Raw genomic sequence first — 24,721 nt, forward strand, 5'->3', positions numbered from 1 at the left:
CTGGAAAAGTACATTTAGCCTGCTCTACACATAATTGTATCAAATTGTCTTCATCATCTCCCGTCCGCCGGTACATTGCAGAAAATTCTAGCTAAGTAACTTGAACTTCGAACGGGTCAAGTTTGCATACAGCGGTTTCCAGTCCTTTGCAAGGCATTCGGTTTATCCATGTTTCAAGAGTGCGAGGCCCAGTCGAACTAGGCCCTTAGTTCAGCTAACTTAGTACTATAAATTAATGTAAAACATAAGTTATACGTCTCATTATGACATAATAATACATTTTTCTCATACATTTTCATTATTTTGCAAATTTTCAGTCGTTTCAGTACATATGGTGATCATCCCCTGAGGGCACATTTTTCAAACATGCACATTAATTTTCTACGATTATTTTCTCTAAACATTTTCTCATTAGTAATAACATATAGATCATTATTAATTTTCTTAATTAGCATATCTGCTTTATAACAACTTCCTCCCACATTAGAGTGGTTTTCGGAGGATCACCTATCAGTCTTCCTGCAAGAGAGGTAGGGGCTACTGGTAAATGGGGCCAACAAGAGGGGGCTGGCCTTGGAAGTAGGTATGGGTTGCTATTACTGCTATTTCCTCATGCCGAAGAAGGATGAAGACCTTTGTTCTATTTTGGGCTTTTGTCTTATGAATGCCTTTTTCCGGAGGGGCAAATTCTGCCTAGATCCAGAGCAGAAGTTCTTTCTCTCTGCATCCGGGGAACTGTATGGTTGCCTTGGTCCTGCAGGATTCCTATGTTCATGAGCCCATCCTGTGGTCCCACAGACATTATCTGCAGTTCAAGGTTGGTTATGAGTTTTTTAGGGAGCTGTGCTCCCCCTTTGGCCTTACCAGCACCCCTCGAGTGTTCCCTAAAGTGATGGCAGTGGGCGCCACCCATCTTTGAAGGTTGGGGATAACTTGATGACTGTCTGCTGAAGGCAGCCTTGCCACAGTCAGTTGTTCACCACCTGCAGATGATGGTGACCCTCCTGACATTGTTAGGGGTTCTTGATCAATCAGCTAAAGTTACACCTGACTCCCTTGCAGAGACTTCTTTTATTGGAGCTGTTCTGGACATGGTGCAGTTCAGGACCTTTCCTCTGTTATGTGCTGCATGAGCCTCTCTTGGGTATGTGGTGCAGTAGAAAATAGTGAGTAATAATAATGTCACCTCAGTAATAATATTGTTACCAGAAACAGAATGTCGTTTTGTACAAAAACGCTACAGGTAAAAATTCCTTACAGAGTGATGCAGTCCATATCTGGACATCTTGTGCTGCCCACGTTACATCAACAAACCAGTTTTTTAGAATTATAGCAGTTGCAAAACTGCAGATTTCTTGGGAGTAATTTTTCACTTTGGCAATTCACGAAAATATATTTGTTTAATTTAATATTGCACTATATTTGATTATGTTATGGCTGTCAAATCCCTGTCTTTATTTCACTTCACATCCCTTAGGCTCTGTTCTAATTTTGTGACAAACAACTATGTTTCCATTTTTGAGTGTTTCAAAATGCCCATGTAATTTCCAAGATTAAAGTTTATAAGATCTCATACACAGCTGAAAAGCAGCCTAATGTAATACAGTTTGAGGTGGGCGTGGATTTTTGGGTAAACTGTTAGGAATCTTGCGGCTTACACTTCAGAAGGTGGTAGCCAAAATACCAGAATGCACCCTTCTGTTTACTCAAAAGTCAGGCCTATTTGAAGGTGTCATTGTTAGAATTTGTATTGTATACAGGTTTTTGCGCAACACCTTGTCTACTTAGTGCCTTATTATGAGTGGTCTGTTGTTGGAAATTACCATCTTTTATGTGGTGTGCCCTCAGATTTTTGTCATGACCTTTTTTTTTTTCCGCATATAGAACTCTGTGCACTTGACCCCTGCTAACTAGTGGTAAAGTCCCTGTGCTTCCCCTTTCAACATGATGGCATTAGACACACCCCATGACTGGCGTATTTAACTTACCTATAAGTCCCAATTGTATGGTAGAGTCCTAGCTACCAGTGCATTTGTATGGTTTTTTGTGTCATGTTTAATGAGTCTTTTGCTACATCTCTCTGCAGAGGCAACAGGAAAAGACATATCAACCATAGTGCAAAATTGTTACTTTTAGCATGATTTTAAAACGGGTGCTTCATGTAATACATGTTTTTTTATCCTGTTCTTTTCCAAAGATGGTGGTGGTAATAGACTCATAAAACACATAAAAAAGGACATTTAACCCTGAGGCTTCTTCTCTTCTGTTTATTAAAACTAAAGATTTTAATATGAGCCTTTATTATCAGACCAGACCTATCCACTCAAATCAGCATGTTTCTCTGCGAGGCTTAATCATTCTGTTCACAAAGACTTCAGTCTGCACATACATTTTTAGGGGTGAGCGCAAAATGCTCTGTCCTGTGTTGTAATCTCTCTTTGGGTTTCAAACCGCGCCCATGGCACGTCAGTCTCTTTCATTGGCTCGTGGGCTTGCCTTATAAAATCCGTTTGCTTTCATTATGCATACGTCATGCCTTTTCCAGTGTTTAGCTCTCCTCGAGCGCAGCAACCAAGTACTGAAAACATATGAGAATCCACGTTTTTCATCTGGTTTCTGGACTACTATTTCTCTTTTTTCGCAGCGCGATCTGGCCGGGCAGAAGTCAAGCGCTTTGCATGACATCGACCCTGTTACGTAGTTAGTTGCACTTTTGCCGGTTACGTAGATAATTGCACTTTTGCCAGTAGGTTTCACTACGAGTTAACTTTTATTTCCCTTTGTGTGTCTGCTTTGCACTGATGGTTGCCGTCAACTCGCTTATGTGAAACTTTTACTTTTCAGTTTATATAGCAAGAAAAGTATAGTTAGTTTTCGGAAACTGTTTTATTCTCATTTTCAATTTATGTGGCAAGAAACGTCCGGTTAGAAGTTTACAATGCTAATTGCTCAAGCAAACGCGAGACCCATTGCATTGTAAATGCTTGTTTGCTTTTGCTCCCTCTTGATAAGCAGTGTGTGCGGACTCATTAATGGAACATTGGTGGTTTTACTGGAGGTGACACAATAGCCAAGCGAAGAACTGTAACATTACACATTACATTATTTCGTTTGTGTCGCTCCTTTGCACTAAAAACTGTTTTTTCTAAACGTTAGGAAGTGCTTGGGAACACATCCCTTCCAATAGGGTGGTGCTGAAAGGTGGGTATTTGCGAAAGAGTGGGTTGAGTTCGCTGGTTTGTTTTTTATTGGCAAACTGAGCTTCTTCAAAGAGTTTTGAAGAAAAATACGGGGTGATTTGATCTAATTTAACAGGGAACTTGTGGGGGCTTATGAGTTTAAAAACAGAGCGCAAGTTCATTGGTTGTCAGAGTTTGTAACTGCAGACACCGTAATCCTCATGACAACGGCAGACGCTCTCTTCCGCCCCCAAACTTAACTGCAAAAAAGTCTACCACAACGATCCACCTCTTCAGCGGTATCCAATCGCAGACGGCAGGTGAAACGCCAATCATAAAATCTCTGGCTGCTCATTGGACAAATGCCCTGTGCGTATCACGTGTTAGCCCAACCTCGTAAACAAACTAATGGAACACCGAGAGAAGCCGTTTCCGTGACAACCTGTATCGTCAACCAACCTTCATAACAAAAGGAGAGTTCCAAACTGGCCTGGCCTATTACATCTCTGATTGGTTGAAAGCTGGTTCAGTAGAGGTCGTACTGCGAAATCAGCGTGTTATTGGTTGCGTAGAGTGTCGGTAGCTTGAAGCAACTTTAACAGTGTGTTTAGGTGCGCGCAGAGCGTGTTCATCAACAGATTCGAATCGTGGCGGAAAGACCGGCGGGGAAAGAAGACACAGGTAGCCATGGATGGACGCAGAGCAGGAGGAATGTCAGGTATAGAACGGTGGGAACGCCTGGGTGTGCTGTCCGGCACTGGTGAATGGCTCATGAGAGGGAATATGTGTCTTTATGTAGCTTTGAAACTCAAAGTATGAATTCTTTACAGAGCCCTGTACTTGTTATAACTGGGACTTTGGGGGCCAAAAGTGTTCTTCTAATGGGTGTGTAGCAGGAATGAAAGAGGCTATGGGGCAGTAAAATAAACAGTTGGCAGGATTAGTGCGAGGAATGAGTCCCATTGATGTATTGGGGGGAGTTAAGGATATGGTGAATTGAGAAGAAAGGAAGATAGCATTAGGGAATGGTGACCGAGGGAGACAGGACAGAGTGGCTTTGCGACAGTTTTATGGGCTTTTACGCAAATAAGGAAAATAAACCATTCACGCCCAGCTTGATACTGAAAAATTGTCATAATAGGGGTGCAGCGGGACGCCCACGGTCTGAAGCCTCGGTACAAATGCACCTGCTGCACGCCCTTGGACAAAAAGAGGGATGGAAGATCTGGACCAGTGTAGGGATGGAGGCACTTGGGCTGTGATGCAGTAAGGGGGTGAAGGTTGTTGATATGTGAGAGGAATGGATAGGCATGGATAAAATGTGAATTATGCTAGCGAAATAATTTCTCGCTGTCCATTCTGTGTAGTTTTTTGCCCCATAGACTGGTTAGAGTAGAATATATATCAAGGAGATACATTTTTTTTCTCGAAGCAATCTTCTGTCAGTATCTCACGATTTATTTATCCGAGATATACCCGTGAGTAAAAATGTAACATAAGATAGCAGCAAACCACATTTCACCACTCACATGCGTTTCACAAAAATTTGCAAAAAAATGATTTCGCACCGCCCTACGACTGCAGCTGTGAAATATATGGGCCAGTGTGTAGGATGGTCACTTGGGTTCACTTATGGTAATGTGAGATTAAGGAGAGTACAGGAACACATTTGGAGTGTCTGTGCTATGCTGCACCCTTGCCTGTGACGGCTTCAACTCATCTATCTGTTCTCTTAGTTTCCCGTCAGTAGAGAATGTGCTTTGAGTTCCGAAGGTCCGTTCCGTTTTATGTGCTATTGCCATGAATTAATTGTGCTTTGCTGGGCTCTCCTCTGGTGTCCTGTTGTGCCATTCCCTGGGTTCCAGCTGTGTTTCCATTTATGTCTTTTGGTCAAGCGTTGTTTTGCACTTTCGCATGTGCTGCTCAATCTTCCTGAGCTGACCTTTGCAAAAATGTATTTATTAAGCGGCTTGAACATTTCAAACGTAAATGTTATACAGCACAATAATAACAGTACAAAGCGTGATAGGCACATTGGGTGATTAACATCAACTGTAGCGAGTAACCGAGGTGAAGTGCAAAGCTGCTGCTGAGTGAAGGATTAACAGCGAAAAACAACCATGATAGGAATACAGATCAGGAATGGAAGGCTGAATGTACAGGTTTACAATGGAGAACTTTGAGAGAAATTACTCTTTCTCTTCACGTCATAGAAGATGACACTTTAAGATTGCTTTAAAGTCATGGATTGGAGTTAAGCCCGGATATTGCATTGCTAGAAGTGAAAAACTTGCAACCTTTGATACTGCACTTCGGTTTTGGGTGGAACCAGAAGATTCTTTTTGACAGAATGTACTGTTTCCGGAGAGCATAACGGAATGAAGTAGTTGGAGGACATGTCATGCACCACCCCAAATACTAGTCTCATTATCTTGCAATGGACCCTTGTTTTGCAAAGAGACAGCCCACTTGGTGTGGACAGGATGAGGTGGAAGTGTATCTGGGGAGGTAGCTAAATGGGTGCAAAGTAACAAACATTATCCAATAGGAAGAGATAATTTTTATGGAGGCCCACCAGTAGACTGTTGCAGTACTCCAGTTTAATAAGTACTACTGCATTGATCAGTGTGTTTAAAGATTTCCAAGGGTATTTTTATACCGTGCTGCTGTGGCAGTAGTAGTGATGGCATGTTCCATTTGCATTGCAGGGCTAAGCAGTGCTACACAAATTCTACCTGTGGCACACAGGGAAGTAAAATAAGCCATGCACATCTTTATATGCAGCTGAACACGGAAAGTAAAGAACTGTTGGATGGTTTTATCACTTTGTATGTTAAACTTTTTCCATTGGCAAATGGCAGTGAGTAAATTTGTAGGGAGAAGGGAGAGATGCTTGTGAATACAAATATGCATAGCCTCTATGTACAGGAACAGCAAGCAAATAAGCATTTGATGTAGAGAAAAGAGTGGATCAGGACTGAGCCTTAAGGGACACCAACTGGTGGTGAAGTGTGTGAGGATGGTTTTGGTTCCACATTGCTGAGAAACAGTGGTTTAAAGGGTAGATGAGAACTATTTTAGAGCAGCGCTGGAGATGCCTAAGGTGATGTAAGGGAGTGTGGACGAGCAGGGAAATCAGATTGGAGCTCCTAGGAAACTGGTAGAGCCCTCCTAGTAGCATCATCTCACAGGGTGAGGGGTACAGTGATGAAGCATGCAACCGGGCACTAAGTGGGAGAGGACACCTATTAAAAAAAAACTTTCGGTTTTACACAGGCAGGTGTCTATGAACTCAGTATAGGTCGATTGGCTTCTCGAGTCAATATGACTCAGATCTAGAATTAGGGCATATTTGTCCCTTTGATTGTGATGTTAAGAATTGGGGAATTGATAAGGATCCCTTCAAATTTTCCTCCATCCCGTCTGTTGTTTTATTTTGAACACTGCAATTAGATCATGGAGTGTGTGGATGGATAAAAGGTGGTTGTGATGAACTGAGGAGTTAAAGTTGTTTTCGTGTGAGAATTAGGTTTTTCTTGAGTGAAGAGCATGGAAGCCCAATTGAAGTGGGTTGATCATGTTTTTAGACTAGTAGTAGTCGATTTAGAAACTATGTGTTCCAGCATCTTGTAGAAGCATGGAACCAAGTGATAGAAGAGGACAGTCACCTGTTGCCTTTGTTACTAAAAAATAATGCAACTGCTACTTGAAAACAGTGGATTCGAGTATCAGAAATGAGGGAAGGATTATCTAGAATGGTTAAGCAAAAAATAGTCTGGAAGAAGGGGTCAGACATTACATTGTAGGCTAAGGAATCGGAAGGAGCACATGATGGATTTGCTGACTTGTGTATGGCTGGGTTCCCTAAGAGGTGCAGCCATAAAGTATAGTGAGGTCTGTGGTCGTGAAGTGACGTGGGAGAAGTTGTAGGAGGTGAGTAGAGTAGGAAAAATATCTCTGATAGAGATGATCATTTAAGAGAAATATGATGCAAAACACTCTAAACTGAAGAATGTGTGATACACATGCAGGCCAGCAAATTACATTTTTGACCGTGTGGGCGTGATGTTGAAGATGGGTGACAAAGTCAGCTGATCTGATGAAGCTTTTAACATATGTTGATTTGACATTATCCATATATCTTTCTTAGTGTGCTAGGGCTTATAATTAAGCTTCATTAGTTTCACTAGTCTTATTTTAGAACATTTACAAAGGAGTGCTCACATATTCAGTTTTAGATAGTGATTATCAGGCGCATCCATGACTGTAAATATGAAACTACTAGTGACAATGTGCTAAATGTCCTGAATGCAGGAGGGCATCCGGAGAATTTCTTTCAGAAACTGGGGACATAGTGATTGGGGGAGCAGGAGGGATATGAACCGGATTCTTCGTGATGGCATAATCAGTTCACAGAGAGAACTGAGTTGTTTTGTATGGTAGAGAGTGCTCAAAGTTTGTTGTAGGACTCTTAGCTGAGGCACAACCATATGAGGCGTTGGGGAGAGGTTGAAAAATGAACGGGAGGCAAATTTGTGATAGAGTAATCAAACTTGGAGTGATAACGTATGGCAAACACCCAGACAAGGCTTAATGTATCATAAACAATGTTTATGAAAATTTCAGGGTAGGTGCAAGCAGTTTACTATGATACTGAATGACTTTCACACATCCCTAAATAGATACTTGGTTATGAGAGATCCTTTGAAATAGTATGTTCCGGGAATATATTGAACGGGGGAGGAGAGTGGCTGCTTATGCCGTGGTGTATGTATGGTCTTGGGCTGAACAACTCTATAGCTTGTGCTTTACAGTGTCACACTGCTTCAAAACATACGCTTTTCTATTCCAAGTCTGGAGCCTGGTGGAAGGGCATGACTTAGTATCATTGTGTTCACTGAGCTGTGGCTCAGTCACACTGTCATATCTGCAGTGAGGGCTGAGGATATTTGAAAGTGGTAGGGCATATCACCCGTCACTAATTTCATTAAGGGAACAAGTGGAGCTTAGCTGTCTCAAGAGGGAACAGTTCTAGGAGGGAGTCTCTTGCAATTCCAGTGTTCCACCCAGACTGGGCACCAGCCTTCCATGGATAGCCCCAAAATACCAGGATTTGCAACCGATTGGCCTGTGCCGGTGGTGTACATATAGTGGGTACCGCACTGCTGCTGATGGCTTCAAAAGGCTTTAAACTGTAACCAAATATGCCAAAACCCAGGAAAGTGCACTTGCCCCAAACACACACGGTATTTGAGATTAATTTTAATTGCTTACCCTCTGATGCCTAAGGGGGCTTCAACCACTGATGTTGGGGATTCTCTAGGCTCCTTGCTCTCCCACGTTCAAATTATTGCACTTGCGAGGACTGCAGTCACGTGCAGGTTGATTGGGCCCTGCCATTTCAGTCATACTGGAAGAGTGACTGACCCCAGGCCTTGCCGTTGGTCACTGTGCTGAAAGGTAGTGCTCTGATAGAGAGCTATGAGACCCATTTGAAGACCCATCTGCTGTCAGTGCTGAAGACCTGCACAATTTGTGCATGTTTTTTAGGGTGAGCCTACCAGACCACATAGCAGTCAGGTAGTAAAAGACCAATCTTACATTGGGCCCTGCAGTAGGCTTAATTGTTGGTATTATTGTCACACTCATGAGCTTGCTTCTTATTCAATACCTTGCTTTAACCATCTTGTGTTTTTTCCCTTCACTGGAGCAAAGCACTCCGTCCCTCTTCTAATCTTTTTTTACGGGGATTTTAACCACGCCCATGTTACGTCAGTCACTTTCATTGGCACATGGGCTTGTCTTTTAAAATCTGCTTGTTTTCATTCGTGAAAGGCATGCATACATCATGCCTTTTCTGGTGTTAAGCCCTCCTCGAGAGCACCGGTAAACTACTGGAAACGTACGAGGCTCCATGTTTTCTGTCCAGTTTCTGGACTACTTTTTCTCTTTATTTTGCAGCGTGATCGCGCTGTGTTTTATACAGCGCAATTGCACGTGTTTTTTTTAGTTTTTTTTCCCCCTTTCATTTAGTGTGGCAAGAAAAGCCCGGTTAGGAGTTTACAACGCTAAGAGATCTAACTCGATGTAATGAGAGACCCATTGCAAGGCAAATGCTTGTTTCTTTTTGATTAAGCTCTCCTCAAGAGTGTATGCGTTTTCCAGATGTGCCTCTTATGCTTGTCTCCCCACACCATGCTTATATTGCTCTCTCACCTGTATCCTTCTCTGCCTCCGCTCTTTTGCACATGTTGGTTTCCCAATCACCTGGGCCTTCCCTGTTTCTTCCCCTATTAGCTGCGCCCTCTGTGTTGCTTCTCTCACCTGCTTTTGAAAAAAAATGATTTTGCACTATTAGTATTACTTACCAAACCATCTCACATCGGTAAATGAAAATAATAAAAAATATGTCTGTCATGACTATAATATGGCTTATTAGGGCTCTGATTCCGAGGGAAATAGTTTTATCTTTGTGTATGTAATTGCCAGAGTTTCTCCTCCTGGTTCTTCTAAGTTTGAAAACATCAACACCTGTGGACGCCAGTGTTTGTCTCATGGTCATTGCCTTTTTTTTTTTTTTTTGCAAGGAGGTGCCACCGCTGACCTCCCCACTCTCCTCACAGGCATTTTGCTACCTACAACTGCAGCTCTGTTTAATTAAATGCAACTGTGCAGGCAGCGAAATGTTTGTCCGCATAATTTATGTAGGCCAAAGTCCGCATACCTCTCGCCTATAAAATGATGCAACCATGTCATAACACCTTTTTTCCCCTCTTTAGTCATGCAGCACAGTGTCACTAAAACTTTGGCAAAAACCAATTGTACTAAAGGCAAGACCTATTGACTTTGCCAAAGGTTGTTTTTGTTGTCACATTGAGAGTCTGAAGCTGTGATGAACAGCTTCAGAGTCTCTTACGGGTGGGGGGAGAAGGAGAATAAACTCCGAACTCCCTAATGGGGAAGTTGCCACTGCCTACCAATATGTTGTGATCTTGTGTGCTCTATCCCTCTGATGAAGTATGCTTTACCCTCCAGCTCTTCTGTGCTCCTTCTGTCTGTGCCCTCAGGGTACAATGTGCCATGTCGTGAACTTCCCCTGTACTCTCTCCCCCCCTCTGTTCCTTTCTGCATCACTGTGCTGTTGAATAAGACTGTCAAAATTTCCTTGCTGAGCTATTTCATCTTACTATCACTATCGTCCCCAAAAATGCCATTCTAGTGCAACATGCTGATTGTTTGCCTTTTTCAGAAGGTAGCAGAGATCATGGGGAACATGTTAGAGGTTACACTCGATCCATTGAGATGAGAAATCTCTTTGGAGAGTTTCGCAAACTCTATCAAGAACGACTGCGCAGGCTGGAAGTGATGGACGATGGACAGGAGGACACACTCAGGGTAAGCTGTGCCAGATCTTCAGATCATTTTCTAAAGGCAATGTTTTTGGAGACACACATGTTCATGTCAGAGTGCAGTTGTCTTGAGTAGAGAGGTACATACAGAAAGGGCCTCACATGCTAATACCCGTCCATTTACATTTGCTGCTGTTGGTTGTATCACACTTGATTTCTTATCTCATATTGTGCATGCTTGGTACACAAACGTCTCTTGGAAAATGAGACCATTGATGTTCACAGGAATCTGGTCCCTGGTGATTTCAGGTGATTTGTTATGAATTCTCCCATTGCATTGGCTGAGCTCTGCATGTTCACTGGTTAAGATGTTGTTCACCCCCAACGTTTTATTACAGGAATTTATATTCTCTGTTAGGGTCCTCTTTGTATAGAAACCTCGAAGCACAATTCATTAAGAAGGTTCTGTTACTCTCTCTTGTTTGTTTATATTTGCTTTTTCTGTTTTTTTTTAAAAAAAATTATTCTTGCATACAGGCAGTTTTTACTCCCTGTTGTGACAGACCTATTTCATCTCATTCTTTACCCTACACTTTGAGTGGGTTTTGGGTCAGACCATTATTTTTTAACTTTCTAGAGCAGCCATTGGCTTCCGACATTGTCACACCTTGGATCAGCCTACAAGCGACCAGTACACTCCTCTCATTCTAATATCTATTCTTGTGCCCTTCCTTTGTCTATGGAGTCACTGCATTCCGGTGCATAAGTAACTGTAACTGTTTTCTCTCCTGCCTTTTCTTCACTCACTGCTTACCATCACTTTCTGGCCCCTCTCTGACCCTTCTCACTGCTTTTATAGAGGGCCTACCAGGGGAAAACTTCTGCCTGCCCACTGGCTTAGATTTATGTGCCCGATATCCATGCATATTTTACTAATTTACATTTGGAAAATGGCTGTGAGCCATCTTGTGACAGTACATAAATAATAAAGTGTAACTAATGAACACTCCACAAATGGCCAGCCCTGGGCGCATGTGGTTGCATGGTAACCATCTTGGAGTAGTTTATCTAACAGAAACCATTGAAAGATGGCTGCCATGCTTGCTCATGCCTGGGGCGGCCCAGATGGCCAGCTTTTAATGGTCTATGCCTTAAACAATGTTAACAATAAAGAAGCATTGGCAGATCCAATAGCGCTGGGCCCCATGTGACATGCGAGTCCTGTTGGTTTTGGCACTGCTTTTTTTTTTTTTTTCTTCTGTAAAACGATAAACAGTTTTCAAAGATAAGAACTCTTAAATGTTTCAAACATATAATCATCAGAATTCCTCTGTTCAACCTATAAATGCATGGCTTCCTAAAATTAAAGTAATGAAATAATAATATATGTAAATTGAAGGATAAAAAACTTTCATAATCACAACTGAGCTTTATTTTTAATGAACTAACTTCTCCCCTGAAATAACTAAATACATAACAGTGTACATAGTTAAATAGTAGTAGTAGATACAAATTACTCTGCTTTGGGCTAACAGCTGAAGTGATTTATTATTGGCTTTGATAAACCCACAACAATTTAACAATGCATTCTGGTATTGCCTGTTAGAAACAGCTTGCTTCTCTCTAGAAATTGTAGGCCCTTACCCAGATCTTCAGCAGTAAGTAAACGAGTTCTCTTTTCTAACTTGGCGACTCGTTACCAGAAATTGCTTCCCTTGTTATCTATCCCTCTAGTAACTGCCCTATTACTCAAAGACAGAATAAGAGAAGCATTCAGTCATACCAGGAAGTTCAGGGCTGGAAAGAGTGTCTGAAATGCCTCTTTTTGTATGGCCACCCCTAAGCTTTTCAATTGATGCTGCTGGTTTTCGACTTTGAGAGTGCACTAAGGCCTGCTAACCAGACCTCAGTGCCAGTGCCCTGACCGTAAAGTATATGTAGAATTGGTAAAACCAAATTTGAAATGGCTAATTTAATCAAAAGTTACTTGTAAATGGTACCCTTGTACCCAGAACATGTAAGTTGGAGGGGTACCACAGGGTTTGCAATGATGATTGTGCCACCCTGGAGGGCCCCCAGGTAAAACAAGTTCCCTGATCCACCACTTCAGACTGGTACAGCAGTTGTGTGCTGCTAGCCCGACTTTGCCATTGAAATCAATGGCAAAGCCACCACTTCCCCTGGATGTGCGCATAAGTCACCTCTCTTGCAAGCCTACCAGGCCCTAATGGCAGGGTACAACATATGACCCAGGCAGGAAATGTGCTGTGCATATCCTGACAGTGAAACACGCACACCTTTTGTTTGACTGTGAAAAGAATTGGTTGCCCAATTGGTGAGGACAGGGTTACACTCTGAACCCTCGGCTGTGCTAACTCCTGAACGGTGCGAGCAAGGTAGGCACTCCAAGGTATCAAACAACGCATTACATCAAGTCTGATCTCAAGCTGAAATTTTACGTAACTTGTTGCAGTGTGCAGCTTTAGCAAAGCTGCCACTTTGTTGCCTTTAAAATTCCTGTGCGTTCCTGGGCACACATGGAGCCTGCTAAACAAAACCACATTTTGCCCTCATGGAGAGACATACCAACGACTCTCATGAAACAGAACCATGAGGGATTGCAGACTAGGGAGATGTCACCTCCTTCCTTCAGGAAGCCAGTTGTATGTTAGTCTCAAAAGGTGGGCTTAAAGGGTGAAGCTGCCTTTGAAGGGCAGATGTGTAACACCAGGGGGAGTGTTGCCCGATTGTTGAGGCAGACAGGCTGGCACAGGAAGCAGAGAGGAAAAACCAGTTGTCAAACAAATTTCTCCTGGGGTATGTAGCCCTGAGGTAGCCACTCCCAGGGGTGGCCACAGGAGGTCTGAACACCGAGAGATGGGTCTTGCCATCTTGGGAGTGGGCAGAATGGTGCATCCTGGGCTAGCTAGATGTCAAACTCCACAGGAAATGGTCACCAGATGTGAGATAACCTGGTAGCCCACTGGCTACCAACTGCATCCTGTCCTGAGGGCTCTTTCTGGGCATAAAAAAGGGCACCCAGACCTCAGATCTTGACCAATTTGGAAGACGGACTGGACCGAGGGACTAGCAAAGAGAGGCTGCACCAATAAGGTCTGTGCCTGCTGCACCTGGTCAAGGAGAATCTGTCTCCAGAGCCGCCCAGTCAAGCCAAGGGCTCGCCAAGGGCCATCTGACTGGCCTTGTGTTCGCAGCATAGGGACACTACAGCTGAAGAAGCCTGCTGGTGAAGTTAGTAGCCCAGCGACTTCAAGCTGCGGCCACTGCTGCAGTGCCGCACCAAGGACCAAGACCAGATACACAGAGCTCTACCTGAGTTTGGTGAGGCTGGGAATGTTGTTGGAGAGTTGCTGGGACCTTCAGAAGGTGAGTTATTGACTTAGCTTGGATTGGCCTGTGAGCATAATAACGGGAGACTGGTAGTCCAGGGTGATTGGACTTCAGCCAGACCTTCGCAGACTTTATGGGGCGTCGACCCCATAACGATGACCCCCTCACCATCTTTGTGGACCGAGGAATACTTGCAGGAAGACCCCCGTCAACCAAGTCACATCCTTGGAGCATCTTCAGCCTGCTTCCTCCCTTGCATCTGGACCACTCTATAAGAATCCATTACAATGTGGATAAAGTACCTGGAGCTGATGAAAGACTGCTTCTTCTGTGATGGTATGTGTTCTGGATGACCTTGATGGTCCCCTTGGCCAGCTCCCTGCCGGAGTTGGTTGCCCCAGGTACTTCTAAGCAACTGCTTTGACACTTACCTAATTTTACTTGAAAACATCTCTAAGTGTCCAATTCATCGACTTTGCCTAGGCTTGCTTGTTTTTGAGTGAAATTGCATGGACTTATTATTGCATGTAAAATCTATATCTCTAGAACTCTCTGGTGGGTCTTTTTAGTTCTTGTGTCTAAAATCTTATAAAAAATACAGTCTGTTTTTATAAATAGGTGTCTGATGTGTTGAGTGCTTGTTCCTCTGTGTAAGCCTTGGTGCTCAGTGCCGCAGCTACCCATGATTCAGTTGAGGGTTTGACAGATAGAGCCACAAGGTTTGTAAACAGGTTGGAAAGTGTATTACACAGTGAGGTTGCACAGCCACACCATATCATACACCCCATTTCTTCACAGCCTGACCAACTCACCCCTCCTTACAAACACACTAAGCAAAAACTTTCAAACTCTGTGAAGATAAGCTCACCTTATGGCCATTTTTACACTGAAATCGTTTCACTCAGTGAAAGAAACACTTTTGTCTGTTGACTATTATGTGTTGTGGTCATTAGTAGCATGTTAAAGGGCGTCCACTGGTTCTAAGAGCTAGTAAGTAGCCACGTGTGTCAACTATTATTGACCTTCTTTGGCATGGACATGACAGCTATGTCCCTGCTGAAAAGAGGAAGTTGCAATCTGATAAATTAAAGCTTGAGATTGTTTTTTAAAAGATTATTTTGAAGTGCATTCTGAAAATTCATTCAGGCCATCTGTGTTTTTTACTAGTACGTTATTAAGGGGCAGAATGGATGTTCCATTACCCTACCTAGGAGATGTAATGAATAATGTCATTGGTCATGCCCACTGGCAGATAGACCCTTTGTTATGACATGGTCTATGTATGAAGCAGACCAGCTTCAAAATAAAGCATCACTTCCCCTGTGAGCCAGCATAAGCTATTTATGGCAGTGGTCTTCAAACTTTTTATGCCTCCCGCTTTTGTTAGAAAAAAATGTCTCCTACAAATGTCGAGGGTCGGAGGGCTGTTCACTTTGTTCTTCCCCCAACAGGATGTGCTGGAGAGCAGGTGGGAGCAGGGGCCTATACTGGAGTGTTTGCAGAAGGTAATGTAGGGGTGAACCTCCTGCTTAGGACCTCTGTCTTCTAAGGAACCGCCTTTCTTGATAACTCTTTGGCAGACAATAAGTAATATGAAAGGAACATATGTGCCCACTACCTCATGGTGTGCCTATGCAGCAATTCTATTGCTGGGTGAGTGGAACACTTTCATTTCTCATCATCCAGCCACGTTCAGCGTAACTTACGTGTTCATGCACACTTACCACACTGAAACTCAAGACCGTGCTTTCTCAGTATGCATTTGTCTGCATCTGGAACAGTAAAACAAGTCAATTCGATTTTTTTTTTCTGCGGTATTGGGATAACATACTTTCCTAAGTATAATATTTCTGAACTTTGTCTCTGTTTTTTTTTTCATGAGAATGTAGTAAAGTGACCTTAGTGTAACATAAGTTGGCCTGATATCTTTACCAGCCTAATATGTGCTATAAAGAGCTGTGCACAGAGCCGACATGTTGCTTTGGCTTCAGACCACGAACCACAAAAAAAAGGTTCCTAGTTTTGGAGGCTAAGAAAAATGTCATTGGTTGAACTGACAAGAGTTGAGTAGCTTCCTGATCAAATGATGATCAATCTGGAGGAATAAGGTAGCAAGTGCTTTCCTAAAGGAAAGAGACCGCCCACCTTCATAGACTTTGTAAAATTCAGTTTGCCCCCTATAATAAAAAAGTTCAGATCAGCCACTTCCGCATATCACAACTGTAGCTCCTCTTGTTATTGTACATGTAGTGCAGTCAATCATACATGTATATATAACATGGAGGTCAGTTCCATTACTGTTAGCCAAACACAGTTTAAATATTACTTATGCGCCGAAACAACGAATCAATACCTTAATTAGGGTAGCTGAATCCTTTATTTGAAACCTATCCTGACCGACATATAGCTTTGTTGGGCTCTTAATGCAGCACTCTTTGAAAACTTACAAGGCAGGCATTTGCCTGATGATTTATATTTATATTGGGATAATTCTTCTCAGTGAAGCATGGTTTATAGTTACACTGCAAAGCTGGTGTGCTTTCCCCTACCCGCGGGGTTTGATTGAAGAAACAGGAACGCAATTCAGAGTCCATTCATTTTTGGTTGGTTGCCAAAACTCAATTTCTAAGCATCACTTTGGGCCCCTTGCACAATATGTGAGTAGTTCGTTATCACCACTAAAGTGGCCTCCTGGCTCCCTTTAGTATGCCACGTGATTTTTTGATACATGTCTTTACATTCCAAAAGACAGCCCAGAGGCCCTCTTGGTAAACATGATCTCTGTACTTCTTTCGCCAATCTGTCTTCACTCCCCTTGCACCCTAAGTATAGCAACACTGTCCCTCCCTTAATGTGAAATGACTTTTTGCATCGGCCTAACAAGTCTGCAGATTGTATTGGGACTTGTAGCAAATCTGTACCGGAGCAACAAGTCTACCTGTTGTGGGAGGGTGGATTCAAGTGTTTTTTGTTTATTTATTATTATTATTATTATTATTTTTTTTTTAGGGAAATATATAACAAAAAATATTGCTTGGTTCATGCTTTCAGAGAGAGCTGGGATCCAAGTGTATACGTAAAAGAAAGCTTCTTTGTGGACTAAGCATGTTACTAGATGCTGCAATCTGAAACTGCCCATCGGGATGCATTAGTGTTGATTGAGGTGGTAGAAGAACATTCATAACGTAATGTTGTGAAACCCCAATGCATGAAGAGAGGATGCTGGCCAGGGCTTATTGGTCTGCTGCATTGAAAGAGGCTGATAGATGAAGAACCAGGAGGAATTTGTGGCCATTTCTGGGATGAGGATTGCTTTAACCACCACCTGGATCATGACTGCCTTATCATGGTTTGCAACCATCGTACCGCGGTTTAGTGATGTTGGATTTTTCCTATAGTTGGATGACAACTTTTTTCCAGAATTTTGTATATAACAGGTGTGTAATGGGTTGGTAGTTGGTAAGGTCATGTGGGTCACCGGTTGCTTTTTATATTAGCTGGGAAAAGCTGGCTGGTTTAGATTGTGTTGCATAAGATTCTGTGTGCCATAGCTCTGTGTACTTGAGGATGGGTGTCGGCTCGTAAGGTAAACTGGAATTGAGCTTCCTGATTTGGACACAGTCATTTAGTTAGTGAGGTCCTGTGGCAAAAAAGGCAGGGTGGGTACTTTGGTCACCATTAAAAAATGTAATAATGAAAAGGATACCTGATAAGGGACGTTGGAGTCTGTGTGAGATGATCTCTATAGTCCCCACAAACAAGTCTTCGTCTATCGAATTTTGTGGAGTTTGCAGATTACATGATCTGGAAAATTTCCATAAAAGCTACCAATTTAAAGAAACAACGCCTTACAGTAATATCCTAAGTATGACACAGTTCAGAATAAAAAATATTGTCACTGAGGCAATAAAAAAAATAGAAAACTGTGAACTCACAAAATGTATGACTGTGAGCCTCAAGGTGCAGCAGTGATCTTCATACTTAAAATGTCAGTGTACCCATGGCCACTGGAATTATGTGATACTGCAGCATGTTCTGCATAGTTATAGATTTGCTGCATTTGCCACATAATTCATCTGCTGCATAATTGACAAGTGTTGGCAACCCAAAAAATTGCTTTGAGCACAAATGGATCAAAAGCTACTAAATATGCAGCAACTTTTGTTGCTGCGTAGTGGAGGCCCCTTTACAAAGCTTTAATGTGTACAAATGACAAAATAATGAAGGAATAGTGTCACAAAATGCAGCATAATTTGTCTTTTCTTGCTGCACAATTTACCCAACCCTGCAGGCCAATTTCGTCCTCCCCTCTCTGTCACATCATTGCTGTGCCTCTGAGTATACCTCAAACTATCAAAGGAACATTCTTTGATCGTTATTATTGTTGATGCATTAGTAGATAAATAGATTTTTTTTTTTAATATGCTACCCTTGAAATAAATAGCTGCTGTGTGCACCTACTGCATGTGAGTGTTGTCCCAGTGTGGCAGCGTGCATGAATGAGGGTGGGTGCAGTCATTTGGAGATTTGCTAAATGGGATACTGTCTTCTCATACATATGGTTAGTGTTTGTTTACAGTTTTTTGGGCGACTGAGACAGACTTTCAGTGACCTCTGTCCATCAGAATTGTGTCCCTATGTGAGAATCTTGTTTTCAGACGCAGGCATAGCACACAGACCGAATTTCTTATAAATCTATGATGGGTGAAGTCAAAAGACTGGACATGTTGTCTCATGGGTGTCTACTTCAGTGGAAATGGCCATGTTGGACACGCTGTTCAGCCATGCACTGTTCTTAGGGACATTACCTCTCTAACCAAAATGATGAGAAATCGTTTTTTTTTTTTTATGTCCCATTCATTTTGGTCAAATTAATAGCTCTGAAGGTCACATAAATACACCTCTTGAACATGTAATACATTAATCATGATGATTCTCTCTCTATAACTGTTAGAAATATTGGGGCATTTTGAGCAAGTGTTAAACTTAATGAAAAGACAACTTTATTCACACAAAGAGCTGGAAATAATATGAAATGCTTCATGTACGCCCAGGACCGCCACTTTAAAGCTGCTTGACTACTCAAAGATGCGGAGATGTGTGCAGCCCAGCATACCCGTGAACCCACCCCCATTTAGTGGGTGCTACCGGCCTGACAAACAAACATAATTGATTGGAGTAATTCGCTTTTCAAACCTAAATTACCCTTCAAAAAGTGATGTATACATTCATCATTGAACTTAATGGTACAACCCCCCTAAACGCCTGACTTCATTTGCATTTTTCAGCAAGAGGTTGACGGGTTTGGCCCCAGATTCATCTTATAAAAATAAGGCAACCATGTTGGCTGCCTTTTTTTTAATGTGAAACGTAAATGGATTCGAAACAGACTCAGTATCTCCTTTTTCAGCCTGAATCGGCTTGCCGTACACTATGCCCTGCAAAAACCTACTACTCAACAAATGCGTTGATGAAAGTTTGAAAACCCGTGCTTCCTTGGCTCGGTGGTTCTCGAGGAAGTGCAAGGCTCGCCGGCAGCCGGTGCTCGGACCTCCCTTCTTTTCCCTCTGTTAAATAGTACATTTGTGACTGAGTGAAGCCTGGCATCGGGGATTTGCGCGTTTGTACCGATTGATGTTTTGTCTCTGTGCATTTGCTTCCCCTAGCCGCGAACTGTCGGCTTGTGGCGTGTACGAGGAAGCGCAGCTGAGAATTAGAATTCACGAGAGCTCGCCCCATTGCAATTACCTCAGCAGCGGCATGAGGCCGGGCACCGGGGCCCGAGCCTGGAAAGTGTCGCGTGACTGCACTCTCTTGTGACGCACAGATTGTTGCGCAGAAGGCTGCTGGCAAGCCCCAGCTGCATTTCACGGCGCTAATTGAATCCTCTGGCTTCGGCTTTCGGAACCTTTCATACCTTGCTGTGTCCGTGCTTGGCTGAGCCTCATTTCTTATTCGCTGTCCTTCATTTTTGCTTTCTTTGGTTTTTAACAGATTCTGTACTGTACCGCGGCTCTAACGCCCTTTAAACAGGATACAGGTGTGTGTTTTTTTGGGGGGAGGTGGGTGGGGGTGGTATACGCTAGTGGACGGCGTTCACCCACTATTTTCACAGGGTAGACGCCGTCCACACTGCCAGAACGGTGGGTCCCACAGAAATACGCTGAACTTGTCCCGGTGTAATTTTCAGGCATGGACGCGTTCAGCAGGGCTTGCACGTTGTCTGCTCCGTTCCCAGCAGCAACGTGCACACAGCCAGTGGGGCTTTTTTATTTTCACCTCCAGCTGGGACAAAGTTAAAGGCCAAAGTTAAGGGGGCCATCGGGCTTCTTTTTTGATCCAGTATCCTGACGGGCCTGGAACCTCACACTTAAATGCACAGCCAACCCTCACACTTAATTGCAAGTGCAGCAGAGGGGGAACCAAAGCTTGCAGCTTGTCATCTCCTCACAAGTACTTAAGAGAGTCTTGCTTTTATATAGGCTTACTACCCCTGAGGAGGTGAGGTGTCAGTCCCTGTATATAAGTACATGCACTGTAAGATTATCATATGTGTTGGTCTGTCCCACTATTTACACAAAGTACAATTTAAATTGTGCTATTTTATTTTCTTTTATAGCACTACTCGTCCCAACTTAGGGTGTCAGAGCACTTTATGTAACATACACATTATACATGGACAATAAATCAGGTAATTGTGAAATGTATGTACAAGATGTGTTACATGAGAAAGTGAGGGTTACAAGGAGTAGGAGTCTCATGTTCCTCATAGCCCAGTGCTATATTAGAAGGATTACAATTTATGAACTGCAAGTAACAAAAGGATTTCTGTGTTCAAAGCAGTAACCCACTTACCTGTTTACAAAATCTATCATCTGCATGTTACATGATGTGCTTGCAGGAGACAAATTAACCTCTATTCTACTTTAATTCAGATCTGCATAAAACACATCTCTCTCAAAATGCATTAATCGCCAGAGTTATCTCATCATTATTATTCCCTGAGATTTCCTGGACACCTCGTCAGCAGATGCCTTAACCCCATAACATATTTTAAAAGGTAGACTTTGCAACCAATTAAGCAGAACAGATTTACTGCCATTCTCCTAGTCAATTTTATTTGTGGCAGGGTTTTAGAAAAATAAATGTATTAGTTGAGGCCCAGATCTTGCGTCTGAATTGCGCCACTTTCTTTGGTACAACCCTGATGCAAAATCTAATTGGTTAAATCTAATAATGTGCTTAAATGTACTCATGATATTCCTGATAAACATATGTCTGAAGGCTTAATACCTTTCAGTGAAATCACCGCAAGTGCAATGTCACTCGTCATGACATCATGCGCTGTGATAGCAGGCGCCATGTCACTTGCATACTGCCTAACTTGGTTAGTCCCCCCCACTTCTTTTATTTTTATTTTTTTTTTTAGGACTTTTGCCCTGCCTTTAATCCTTGAAGAGGAGCATAATAATGTTCGGGTGATGCTGAAACCATTCTCTGCAAGCTTACAAGAGATACAGGGGGATGTGGCATGTAATTGGAGCCAGGGATTGTGAGAAGAGTTCTCCTTATTAGTACCAGTTTAACATCCAAATACTGTAATAAGCAAAAGAAAGATGACTAATCAACCCGCATAAGGGCTTCCACTCGCGTGATGCAATTTTAGTAACGTTTGCTGCTTTTGAGCTAGAAACTAGAGGTGGATGAGCCAACAACCTAACAGGGAGAGCCAAGTCATTTGTCTGGCTCTTAATACCAGTTCACAAGTCGAGCCCTGAAAATGTTTGCTATGTAAATCACACAACAAATATCACAGAAAATATGATTAAGTCTATTAAAAATTCATACAGTGTATTTCTTTCATATATGGACGCTTTGGCATTAATACATCACATTATAGCTGTGCACTGAGAAGTACTAAGTGATAGTTTTTAAACATGAACCTTTAGTGAACTAGAAGTAAGTCATTGACATATAAACTGTACGTGGCCAAAATTGTTATAGGGGAGCATTATAGTCTACAAAATCAAACACACAAGGTTTTTGTACAACTAGTATTTTGAAATCACATATTTGAATGTGCTTTCGTACACAACGAAGAAGAAAAATGAGTTTTGGTGACGTACAATATATTGCCTAAGATCAAACAATTTAAGCAGGTAAGCTGTGATCTATACAGGTTTTCTGGTTCACTTTGTATGAATCAGCCACTAAATGAGAATCAATTTGTCTTTCCTTTTTTATGTTAACACTTTGTTTTTACCTCTTTGTGCATTTTTCGGCAGTTTTTGTGTAGCACAAGCTCCACCCGAAGGCACTGGAGTGTTTTAAAGAGCACTACTTATATTATGCAAGGTCACATTCCTTTTTTTAAAAGAGGTTTGCCTAGAATCACAGGATGTTGTGACAACGCCGAGACTCAAACCTGGTTTCCAAATCCCAAAGTTGGCGGCTCTGGCCCTACTGCCACATCCTGTGTAGAGGGAGGATGGCAGGCAAAAGCCACTTGAAAGCTTGGCTACTTTTGGGCGTGTGGTTTCAACAGGACCTCCAGCTGAGCTAGACTTCGAGCTTTCAGTGGCTCGCTCTCCTCTACTAGAAACATTTTTTTTGGTAACTTCTGCAGATTATGCAGCAACAGATGGGATTATGTGGCAAAGAATTATTTTGCAGCAAACGATGTGGCCGCAGAATTGTATGATTCTGGTGGTCCTGGCCATATGACAGAGGATCATTATAACACCCCACTGTTTTGCCCCCAAGAACACTATGGTGTACATATGCTAGTATGCCAGACGCACACAGAGTGCTCCTGTGGCAGTTGCTTACAGATGAAGGTTCCCTGCAAACAGCCTGTGCCATCTGACCAACTTGCATACTAACTCACCTTCAAACCTCCTCACTCCAAGACCTGATCTTGCTATGGCTACTGGCGCAAAGAAGATTCACAACATGCAGGTTATTTGACTGGCGCACAAGCGGGAGTGATGTTTAGGGGGGTATGGAGGGAAGCAAGCAAACAAGTCAAGCCTTTTCATGCTATAAGCGCTGTGGCTCGCCCTTGTGCTTTCTTCGTGCGATAAGGATCTGATGTTATTCACCATTTATTTCATACCAAGCACGTTTGTTGTTTTTTTAGTTTTTAAATCATATTTTTGTAGCAGAAATGTGCTTAGAATATGGGGATATTTTATCAGCCACATCAAGAATCGTGAGTGCAGCTTGGCTGCTCATCCCAATTTTCCTGTAAGCTCTGTGCTCTTCGGAGGTCTAGCGCCCTAATGGCTTGTTGTATGCCATTAAATGGTATTGTACACTCATAAAAGAATGACATTTTGATCAATGCCGTTAAAAGAATTACTGTCTTGACACAGAAAAGCTTTCCTGCTGCGTTTAAAAATATGCGTTTAAAAGCTTTTTATTGAGTACCTTCTCATCTCGCTGAAACAAGTCCGCCTTGGCACAAGGCTGTTCGGAAATATTGTGCATCATATCCTTTGTTTGCTGCAGTGAAGGAAGAATAGACGCAGTCTGCAGTTCACTGGTTTCTTAATCAGCAACTTGACCACCATCTTGCTACAACATGGAGATGCAAGCAAAAATATGACTTGTTACTGACTGTTGAGTGTATGAAGTCCCAGCTCTTGACTCTCGTCTTCTGTGTCGGCAAACAGCAGCCCCTCAGGAATTTGAGCATCTCATACCACCTCGTGCACATCTGTTCCCACATCTCTAATGACTTCTTCAGCGATTCTCCCTCGATACTGATTCAATATAGGGAGGTCCGACTCCTATGATTCAATAATTGTTGGCCTTTTTTTGTTTCTTATGTAGGCATCTTTTTATGGTTGTGAAAAAAAGTGTAGTGTACAGGTGCCAAAAAGAGCAGTTACTAAAAAAATCGGATACATTTTCAAACACATTCTTAGTATTGCACCGGTATAAGCTACGACTGATAACACTATCTAGCAAATAAGATTGTGAATGATTGAATCTAAGTTTGAAGCCACTGCAGTACTCTCATTACATGTAGGTAAAGTGGGAGGTTGGTGAACTCCGTGCAACTTTAGGCCGTTAGCCAGGGATCTAATACAATAGTTAATATCTGTACTAGATTATTGGATTTTTTTTTTTTTTTTGTTTACAGATATCATCAAGCATCAGTGCAACTGTCGGGTAATGTGAAACACTGGTTCCCCTTTTTAAAGGTGGCATCTTGGATCACACCTAAAACAACAGACATGCTTCTTACTCCATCAGTAAATGACAATGACGAATGGAATTGGCTGCAGCCTGATCTTGAACCTGCAATATCAATATTTATGTGCTACAGGGCATAGCATTCGTAAATATGTGAATGAACACTGGGTAGGTGCATTTCTACCCGTGTTTTCTACCCAGACCTAAATACTTTGTAATGGCCAGAGCACTTTAGTAGTTGTACATGTACACGAAACGAGGTCCTTAAAACACACACATTTAGTTTAGCTTTCATTAAGTAAATCTTGAGTTAGGGAATGGAAGATGGATATTTAGTTTACAGCTGTGATATTCACATATTGTTTGCCTGAACAGTGAGAATGGTTCAGGTATGTATGAAGCATTGATGCTATCCTGGTCTATGCCGACTGTTCTAAAGCTTTCTGAATGCGATGGCACCTACAATTTCTCTGGAATCGGAGCAGGCTGTGACTCTTCGGAGCTCCAAAGAAAATCTGAACAATTTAATTGGTGACAGGTAGAACATGTCCCAGCTTTCTGTAGAAGAACGCAGAAACCGTTCACTTTTTTGTGTTTTTTGCAGGCGTGGCCTGCCACATGTTCCTGGGGGTGTTTGTGGCA

General features: G+C 42.4%; 1 protein-coding gene across 5 annotated transcripts in view; it reads left to right on the plus strand.

The window, feature by feature from the left end:
* Positions 1 to 3,729: 3,729 nt before the first annotated feature.
* The window catches only part of PMFBP1 (polyamine modulated factor 1 binding protein 1), an 881,291-nt gene continuing 860,299 nt past the window's right edge, over positions 3,730 to 24,721 (plus strand). For 4 of the 5 annotated variants that reach the window (XR_011199809.1, XR_011199811.1, XR_011199812.1 and 1 more), the window contains exons 1-2: positions 3,730 to 3,897; positions 10,429 to 10,574. Coding sequence is in view for 1 of the 5 variants with exons in the window: in XM_069216463.1 (XP_069072564.1) it covers positions 3,867 to 3,897; positions 10,429 to 10,574 (177 nt within the window). In the remaining 4 variants the exon portion in view is untranslated. The remainder of the gene's footprint in view (positions 3,898 to 10,428; positions 10,575 to 24,721) is intronic. The other variant, XR_011199810.1, reaches the window with a different exon arrangement.

Source organism: Pleurodeles waltl, chromosome 12 (genome assembly GCF_031143425.1).
Source record: "Pleurodeles waltl isolate 20211129_DDA chromosome 12, aPleWal1.hap1.20221129, whole genome shotgun sequence".
In the NCBI taxonomy this organism is placed as follows: domain Eukaryota; kingdom Metazoa; phylum Chordata; class Amphibia; order Caudata; family Salamandridae; genus Pleurodeles; species Pleurodeles waltl.